Consider the following 10,465-nt stretch of genomic DNA (forward strand, 5'->3'; position numbering starts at 1 on the left):
CGCAGAAATTTTTTTATATATCGTTCGGTTAATTTATCTAAAATCTCATTTAGGTACGAAAAAGGAAATAAATGTTAGGAGAAATAATCACCCTTTGCTAAATTATTAAACAGCGTTTGTTCCTATTTGAATTCTTGATGCAATTTGTATTTCTATAGTTATGGCCCCAAAATCAAGGGGAGTATATATTGGTAATTTAAAGATCATTTTTACCTTCTTTACCCACGGTTTTGATAAGCAAATGTATGCGGCCAGTAGAACTTTTTCTCAAACTAGTTAGACACAGTTTCTTATACAATGTTTTTAACAGTATTTCGATCAAGAGATCCACCATGGACTTCTGATAAACTATTGTTTCAATGTGATGTGTAGTTTGCTAAGAAAATATGGGAAAGCCGATCATTCAACAGGTCGATTTTACACCAGGAGAGGTGAAGTAAATGGAGGAATCAATAATTTTTTTACCACGTTTGTACTTGTTTTAAATAAAACTGTGGAATATTACTGCTGAAATCCACTTCATAGACTACCGACAGTCGAAATTAATCTCTAAATGGAACATAACTTGGCCCGTTCTGTTTAAGAGATTATTTTGGTTTTTAAGAATCCTACCGACCCTCAAGGCTTAGGAGTGAGTACACTACTTCTTGTAAGATTGCGACTTAGTCTAAGGGGCACAAATGGACTGAAGGAATGATGGCTCGTCTTGATCAAAATTAAACGAATGCGATTGTGAAGTACTCAGGTTATAGCGATTTTTAACTAATGTAGTCGTGCTTCGTTCTTAACTGTTGGTACGTAAATGGGACGACTTTCCATTTTTTAGTAACTTTAAGAATCGTCAGCACTTTACTCATCGATACTTGTTTAGGCCACCTTGTGAAAGCTCTCTATTTTTTAGTTATTATTCCAATCTCCCAATGGCTATGCCTAAGTAAAATTCGTCTCAACACCATAGTAACGCAATCCAGTTCCTGAGATGAGTTGGGATGGTATTACGAGAGTGAGTTAAATAGCTTAGTGGTTTAGTAATATCGATTATGCAGTTTGCATATAGCACTACTTGTAGGTTATCTAATGGCTATATTCTAATTTAAAAATTGTATTCAAAATAACAGCTAGTCGGAGGTTTAGGGACGAAACACGGCCAATAAATGTGAATGTGTCTGTAAATTGCCATCATTTTCATTCTTTCGTAAAATGGAAATTGAAAATATTTGACAAAGTGTTGTAAATGTCGTGGTATTGTCTACTTTTATATAAATTCATATTACTGCTAAGACTTCCATTTTAAGAAGAAATTGAAGTCGTATCATCCTCATTTTTTACTGCTAGTTGCTGAATAAATTATAACATCGAAGTTCTACTCTAGTTTACCCTAAAACTGGTGTTAAGGCTCTAACCAAGCTTTACCGCCACAAAATTTCTCCTGTTTAATTTGGGAAATTTGGTCGAACCCAAGTGGTTCAATCAGTTGATGAATACGAGGTTGGCTCTCGATATGTTCCAATTATAAATTTCACTTATGCCAACTAAGAAACTCGTAATAAAAACTGGTTAAAACCTGGTCTTTTAATCAGTTAAATCATCATGCATTAATTACTTATCTGCTTTAGTAGGCGAAATGACTGGAGGGTGATCGAGGCAATTCTCAGGAAGCACCTTATTTCAGCATCTTGGGTCAGGGTATGCTTTTGCTTGATTATTTGATCAAGTTAGGAAGAATCAAGCTTTTTATATCAGCGTTAAATGCTACGTATTGACGGTTTCGACTTCATTAATGAAAGTGGTCATCGCATTGTTTATGTTGTTTAAATGTACCTTTTAGTTGAGAAGCGTTCACTGAACTCTAATCTCGTGACGGAGGGGTCGCGATTGGTCCTCGAGGCAGAGAAGAATTCAGCACCCAGACTCCCCTAAACTTGTACCGATACCCGTTAACTCTGCCGGATAAACATGCTCCTTGCCGAATCAATCTGTTCGTTCGAAGGATATGAAGGCCAGAGAGGAAGCGCTAAACGAGGCGAGGCGCCACAACCATCTCCTCGGAGGGAAAGGTACTATTCCTCTTTCAGTAATCAAATAATGGAATGTGATTTAAAAGGGTCGATCTTCCACTTATTTTCAAACCCGTGTAGTACACAAATCAAGGATCTGCAATACAGCTGTTGAAAAATAGCAACACGTTGAAATAAAAAGCAGCACTTGATCTTAATCAGTCTGCTCCACCATTTGAGCAATTGTTTTATGAAATTACGTGAGTAAAGGACGCTTTTGCAGTTTTATTAAAATCTAAGAGTTATTAGTTTGATTGCTAAACAAAAGAATTGAAAAGAGTTTTGGGTTTTACTTCTGTTTACATATTTCATTCCTCGGATGCATACTAAATGTATGCATGCTAAATGTGCAGGAGCAAAAATCATTTTTCCGCAATGCATTCCTCATTCAGTGTAAATGAATAAACATTTGGGAAGTAAAGCGTAATACTCTTGTGAATTTTATATTTAAATTGGTGTGTGCAATCAGAGAAAGATTTTTGTTGAGTGTCAGAGATCAAAAACCGTTTGCCCATTGGTCCGGCTGACTTTTTATGGCAACTATCATAATACTGTTGATCAAAATTTTACGAACACTATGTAATCCATACTAAAAAGTTGGCTAGACCCATTAAATTACTCAAAACGCGGATTTGTATCTGCTCGATTGACTTAAATAACATCTGTTCGAAGCTCAAAGCGCTCTGACGACTAGCTTGGGTGAAATTTTGCTGTTTACCCACATTTGTATTATAAAATCAGCCGAATATAAAGGCAGTTGTTTAATAAAATGATGGATTTGATAAAAACGAGAAACGAAAACCGCATACGTGAGATCGGGGTGATTTGATCTCTTTCCAAGGTAGGTAAGTTATGAGGAGAGCGGCACAACATTAGCTAGTAGTTTTGCGCCCATGCTGGTATTATCCTCGAAAATTAGCTGATTCCACTTGCTGGCTTGCATTAGGCAATAAAAATGAAATGGCCGGAGTTACAGTTGCGTAATAGTATCAAGTGGATAGCCTGAAAAAAAGCCAGGAAAATCATCTGTCATTGCCTCCACCGTGTTTATGGAATTTTTAAAAAAGAATAGTCGAATGTCGAATGAATAAAGCCATTTGCCAAATCACATTATTAGAATATAATGATTTACCCTACAGGCATTTTAAAATGAATATGCAGTTACTATGTCGTCCGAAATTAAGCTTCAAACATTACTTTAAGTCCACCTAAGGGACAATTTTGACTTTAGAATCTAACCGGAAGTTTTTTTGAAATATGGAAGGTGTTAGACATTGGTGACACAACTACGACTACAAGTGGTTATCAGTTCCTAATGTTTGGTGATAACCTTTACCCCAAATATCACTTTTGCTTGAGTAGGTGCCAGTGCCTGATTTAATGCGAGTCACGTGGTGGCTAAAGGACGGGATGGTAAGAAAAGAGAACAGGAGGAAAGGGGACAAACTGACCGAAAAGGAGAATGAGCAAGCTTGGGGGAAGATTGAGCGTTGCGTAGATGAGTGCGGCGACAGTTTGAGACCCGATGAAGTAATAGGCGACGCGCACTACACCTGGATCTGCCATGACTTGGAAGATGCCACCCAGCAGGATGCAGTTTGACATCCAGCAGGCGAAGAGAAGAAAACAACCAAGGAAGATAGGCAGCCAACCCGGTAGACACTCATTTTTGCCCGATGGGCGGACGATCGGCTCGTGTATATGCCCAACGCACCAGGGCAATGCCACCAGCGACAGTAGAAGTAGTAAGGCCACGAGTGGGTGCGTCCAATACAGCCTCGACTGAAGGAACATTCGTGGTGAAAATCATCAGCTGACGCTGAAGTGTCCGAGTTTCGCGTGTGTATATGCACGCGAATGCACACGTGCACGTCATATTCACCCGGTGATTGGCTGGAGACGATGAGACCACCTGATTGCTGCGTCTGTGTGGCCCACGCCCTCCGCCGTCAGCCTTGTCAAAAAGGACCGTAGTCGCATATATTATTTTGTAATTTTGTTTTAATTTGGGTTTTGTCCTGCTTTGAAGTGTTTGGAGTTGAGCGGTATCACTTATTAAGACTACACGGCATTATAAATGCAGCATTAAAATAATTTTTTGTCTGTAAATATCATCAAGCCCCATTTACTCATTCATTTCAACCATTTCACAAAATCTGTTTTGGGGGGAAGAAGCACTGCTGTTAATTTACCAGAACCAAATTATGGTTTTTCTTTATGTTCTGAAACACTGCATTTGAAACTGATCCTCTTTAAGTTATGAGTATGAAAATTAAACAAAGACGTACTCTCATCAAAAACCTAAATATACAAACCCAAAATTCTATCTTTTTATTTTACAGGCAGAGGAAGCAATAAATAATGGTGTGACTAGAATCCCCGAGACTCTCAAGGGAACTCATATCTTGTAATACCTCAAAAAGTCTTTAACGTTGCTATGTTTCTTCCGTAAGTTATAATCAACATTGGGAAATCCCTCGATAAAGGCTTTTGACACGAAAGACTCTAATTTAACTACTTTTTGATGCTACATTCTTTTTCTACTGCAAGTACATATTTCTTGCGCTTCCTCAGGTCTTGAGAGACCCATCTTTACTCTCTTATAGCAGATTTAAAACTGGCAGAATAAGGCTTTAAATTTTTGGCTTAAAAGGCAAATCCCACTTTAGGTCTTTGGCATCATCAGTCATCTCGACTACGTTTCTTCCTACACAAATGAATCACCAAGTTAGTAATAAATTAGCTTCTTCTTGACAAATGCTTCAAATTCATTCGAAATGCATTAAACAGTTGCTTCTTCTGTTCAACAAGTCTTTCGTAAGCTCAGATCACGTATCTTAAGAATGTCCAGCTTCTTTTGCCCTGGTATCTGACAACATCTAGGTTATGACTGAGTTAAGCGGTGATCCAGAACCTTTCTGACGAAGGCAAACTGAAACAGTGAATCCAAACCATCGAATTGCAAACCATGAATAATACTTCCAACTAAAAAACCTTAATTCAATTTCCATATTAATTGATTTAAACAACTCCAACTTTTCTACTGCAAACTGACCTTCACGGCAGCGTTACCCCAATAGCCATTGCGTCTGTTCAGCGATCAATTGGTCCCGGTGGGTAGACATCTTCACGGACTGATAAATAACTGGTTCTTGAAGTTGACTGAAATACATTGGACCACTTATTTAATTACAGGGGTTCTCAGACAATATTTGAAATATTCGTCCAAAACGGCACAGGATGTCCAGTGAGTGCTTTTACACTTCAATCGTGATCTGGTGCTTGTTGCTCCGAATGCCGTTCCAAGTTGTTTGGAGTAGCATAGGCATTACAAAGCAGCGCGAGTAACTTTCCCGGTGAGACTTACTCTAGCAGCAATTACCTTATCACATAAGAGCAATTAGAAAATAAACTACTTCCAGGAATCTCCACCGATGTGCCAATGTTACAAGTGATGGGAGTACATTTGCAAACAAGTATAATTGAACGACATCGTAAAGCATGTTTACAGAGTAGGCTTCCTTGAATAAAATAAAAGTAGCTAATTCGAGCAAAAAGTTTCATTTTTTCTAGCCTTGACCCATTGCTCGAGGAAATCGTTGTTCCATCACGTCTCTTTGCTGAAAAAAAAATGCAGCGGCTAAGTCGAGTTAAACAAATACGTTGTAATGTGTGTCTTCCGATAAGCATGGGTTATTTGATGCAGCAATTTATAAAGAATATCAACGTATGTTTCCGCCGCATAAAAAGTAACAGATCTTGAAGATAGGATTTCTGGTAAATTATATGCATAATAAAATAAAAAGGATCGAAGGTCTGGAACGATAAGTAAGAAAAACATCGAAGACATTTAAACACGTTTTATATTTGCAATTTTAAATAGCTTTGGAATCTATTCGATGGACGCGGATTGAATCAACAGCACTAGTGAAAATACAGAACCTCGGTTTGGAATAGCACAAAAGCTACATCAAATGGATCTATGACATTCTGGACTGCTAATAGAAGAAACACTTTTCACAGGCGTTCTGCCTGTCCTGGAATGTAAAAAATTGTCTAGCCGTGCCTCTTCAAAACCCTTTACTTGGAACCAATTTTAATGCTTAGTAATATTGACAAATGATTTCCCGATTGTCTTTGAAAAGTAGGCTGTACCTGATAGAGCGTGGCTTGATTACTAAAATTGATCCACTTTGAACTAAGCCTATCACATTCGACCATAATGTAGATTCGGAGTGTAATAATAGTTGTTAATTTATCACGCTACAAAATCCCCACAATCTACGAGATTTGTCCTATGTGTCTGAGTGTTATGAATCTTTTCCTTTTAAAGCAAATACTCTCCCCCAGTGCCCGACGGTCCAAAGGGGATTCCTGCTTGAGGAGTCGGGACAGAGAGGGAAGAAAAGAGAAAAGATACCTACGAGGTGGTAGTGCCAATCGGGTGCAGCCTGAAGATAGTGCAAAGCCTCTGACGGTGCGGAGCAGAGAGCGAGGGAGAAGCCGCGCCAGAGCTCACAGGTAAAGAGAGGCGCCAGCGGATGCAGCATCACAATGAGGTCGGCAAGTGCTTTCAAGTAAGTCCGACTTGACATGCACCTCTCACCCACCCGTGAGTGCTTCTAGGGAGACAACAAGACCTCTTTTGAGTTTTTGTTTTGATATGCTTACATAAACAGTTTTGACCATTAAACAGAAGAGCGATTAACCTTGGTCAAATAATCGGTACGTAAGTGAACGCTATGAAGGGAGAAGAGAGGAACTGATGAATGAAAACCATGAGGGGTGCGACTCGGTAATGTTACCAAAAAGTAAGGCAAACAAAAGATACATGATTCTGTCATCGGGAAAACTATATGAAGTGTGACGTTAAAAATCTCCTAAATCTAGTACAGATGTGAAGTATAGTTTTGCATTGTTGAGCAAATATCAAGCTCTCCTTCATATAAACTAAAAATCCGTTTTAAGTCAATTAATTTAGTTTATTCTTAGATAAAATAACAAGGTCCAGTTACTTCCCAGTCCAATTTACAAATCATGGAACTCGCTTAGCACCAGAGTAAATACGCGTACTCAAAACGCCATCTGATCACGAGTTGAAATATCACAACCGAAATATCCTTTATTGAGGAAGGTTATAATCTGCATGTCTACAGGGTGTCAAATTTCATAGCTCTTCAGTAAATTTGCACCTAAACAAGAATTGGGACTGAGAGCGTATTATGATACCCTAACAGTGCGATTTTTGAGGTTGCAGTAGATGTTGGACAAAAAGGGCGCATCAAAGAGGCGCGTACGAAAATTGCGGAAAACTAAGCCGCTCCGTTTTAAGGGTTGAAGTGCTGACTGAAGCGTTTCTAACTTAGCCAGAAGGAAAGTGTGAGTCAGTGAAAGTGGCAGATGTGGCAAAGCTCGAGGAAGTTATTATTGCTGGTCAGCAAAAAACTTAATTTTGTACTCCAACTTTTCCGTTTCCATTATTAAAATATGGACAACAATTAAATGAAAACACAAAATTACCCAGAATGCCAAACGTGATTTACTAATTATTACAGTTGAATAAGTGGGAACGCATAAACAAAGGCCATTAATAGATTGCCATTGAGTCGACCAACTTCGGCAATTGCAAGACAATAGTAAGTGTTGATTAAAAGCGTACTTGAGGATGAACTTGGGAGCGATCCGCAATATGAGAATAAAAGTGCGAGAAAATACGAAGCATAGAAGGAATGAAAGACATTGACCAAAATTGCGAACACCAAGAAATAAACAAGTCAGTGCCTATAATCAATCAACTCTCTCCACTAGCCTACGTTCTAGCAGAGGCCAAGATATTGATACAAAAAGCTCAAAAGAAATGCAAGCGTGACTAATGGGCTCTAGCGGTTCGATCAAGCGAAATGCCTTATACACCGTCTTCGTCAGTTTACTAGGCGGAGGCGTGATCATACTTCCCTAAAACACTTCTTTAAACAGTTCCCATTTCGACAGTCAATGACCCAGAAGGGATCTCAAAAGCCGTCACTCAAACTATGTATGGTGGGAAGTCGCTATATATTTTGCGGTTGTTTTTGGCATTGTGAATTAGTGCTACCGCTTGATTTGAAATATCACGAAACAGCAGACGTAGGAAAAACTTACGAGAAGGATACTTGTCAACTTTTGAAGGTTCGCAATGACGGCGCTCAAAACAAACGATTCACCATAGTGATGATGAACCTAAGAAGAAAAAGTATGATTATAATGAAAAGGATTCAAAGAAAAAGAGCTTAACAGTTTCTTTGCGACCCCACCCCCTCCATCTCGGGAGCTCGAAGTTAAGATCCTCACTTTATGAAAACTGTTAACATTCACAAGTGGCTTGTATTAGGCGATTATGCTCTTGCAAAATAACAGCACATAAAGATATTCACGCAGCTAGTTTTCGTAAGCTCTATGGATAGCAAAAATAAGGCTGTTTGTAGTGGTAGTATTTTGCCAGCGGATTAGTCCGAAATCAAACCTAAAAGCAGATTAAGTAGGGATGTAAGATGACTTTAAAGTAGAGAACACTCAAGCAGGCCTCAGTGGTAGGATAGAAATACCTGTTTAACAATATGTGCGTAGGTTTGCAGAAAATCCTTATCAGCGACGAGATAATCGGTTCGGTCGGCAGAAGGCCAGAGGATGGAGGGATCGTTGGAGAACTCAATGATTTGGCCGATCAAATTCCAAAGCCGAGATTGCCAATTTTTTACTCCTCGAAGTACTGAAATCGGGAGCGCATTATTTCTCTGCTAAACACTCGAGATTCCAAAAGTAATTTTCTTCTATTTCTTCCAAAATGTGGTACACTGCAAATTTTTGATGAGAATGCAAAATTTTTGGCACTAACATTTACCAAAATCTGGTTTAATCTGATTTTATTCTGGAAATTAGAACGTAACTTAGGCCTTTGAAGAATTTAAATTGTCCTTCCTCTAACAATTTAATTCAACACGAGACAAAGCAATGAGGTTCGAGACGTATCTGAGACATTGTGATGACACGCCCTAGATGCGCAACGCATGAGTTCGCTTTCATTACGCTCCCCAATCAATATGACTAAATGCGTAGTTGGAAGAAAGACACATGTTTGACAAGACTAAGAGGAAGAAAGAGCATTCGGTTGCCCACCACCAGAAAACAGGAAGCTGTCTGAACAAAAGACAAACTGAATGGAGTCTTCGTGTGTACAAATTATGCTAATGCACGTTGTCGTTTCCAGCCATGTCGATAGGGTGTTTTTTAATGCAAAGTACCTCTTAGCGGTAAAAAAAATTAGTGAATGTCAGAGAAATTCCGATGGATCTTAGAGGAAAGTGCGCCACTTGGCACCGGGCACAAGTGGATGAGGATGACATAATTTCGGGGAAAAGACAAAAGAATGTAATATTAGTGTTTGGTATGGAACAGTGCACTGTGAGGAGCGTAAATCATTTGGAAGAATAAATCGTCGTTAAAACAGTTAAAAGTGTGACATCCATTCTTGCTTCTGTAATAGTGCACCATTGCTCGTGAGATGCCCACTAGTTACTTAATCAACTAAAAATACTACATTTTGAATGCCTGTTGGTTAAAAAAAAGATAATAATGGATTGTTGTTAAAGTCTAAGCCACTTAACCAGATTTCATGTAGCCTATATCCTCCCTTTTCTAGCAGTCATAGATTTTGGAAAATCCAAGAATGATAAGCAACCAAGTTAAGCGAATTTCTAAAATTCATTAAAAAAGCTTCGAATATAATGCTGTAATGTCAGAAGGGAAGCTAAAATTTAACTTTATGCAAAATGCCCGTAATACTACGAATAAGCAGCATTTGCATAGCCAAGGAAACATTGCAGTGCATGTGACTTGAAGCTCCTTAAAGTAGTGTCAATAAAATTCGGTTGTGGAATTCAAATGTCACATCAATCTGTCGAGGCAGTGCCTGTTGTTAGCATTTATTTAACCTAACATAATAATTTACATGTAAAATCTAGGCGAACTCACTTTCGTTATTGAATAAATTAAAAGTGGGTTCAAAGGGCAGAAGCCCCTCCACTTGATAAATTTATAAAAAACATTTACGCAATTATGCATCTTCAAAAGCCAAACAAATAGTTGGACAAGTGAAATGCTTAGTTTCAAGGATCGCTTAGTAGTGCTCAGAACAAAGAGACCTTTTTAATAATGTTAAGAAGCGAAGCACAATAGCTAGAAGGGAAGGAAGAAAGGAGGGATAAAAAGACATACTCTCGCCTTCGTTCCACTGTCTGGCGGCGTGCGGTCCCACGCTGGCCAGCATAGTTAGTCGCGTGAGCTCGACGCCGTAGCGAGCAAACACCTCGGAGGGGTCCACGCCGTTCAACTTTGACTTGCTCATCTTCTCCCACGACTCTACTACCGCC

At 38.9% G+C, this 10,465-nt stretch overlaps 1 protein-coding gene across 1 annotated transcript; it reads right to left on the minus strand. All coding sequences in view use genetic code 11, as the record gives it.

Annotated features, from left to right (window-relative positions):
• Positions 1–1,093: 1,093 nt before the first annotated feature.
• On the minus strand, positions 1,094–7,205 carry EGR_01633 (hypothetical protein; the record flags this gene model as incomplete). Its single annotated transcript, XM_024490882.1, has 6 exons — positions 1,094–1,249; positions 2,776–2,889; positions 4,250–4,307; positions 5,440–5,598; positions 5,720–5,873; positions 7,151–7,205. The coding sequence occupies 6 exons, from the start codon at positions 7,203–7,205 to the stop codon at positions 1,094–1,096; spliced, it is 696 nt and encodes a 231-aa protein (XP_024354747.1).
• Positions 7,206–10,465: the final 3,260 nt, after the last annotated feature.

This window comes from Echinococcus granulosus, assembly GCF_000524195.1.
Source record: "Echinococcus granulosus chromosome Unknown EG_S00006, whole genome shotgun sequence".
In the NCBI taxonomy this organism is placed as follows: Eukaryota; Metazoa; Platyhelminthes; class Cestoda; order Cyclophyllidea; family Taeniidae; genus Echinococcus; species Echinococcus granulosus.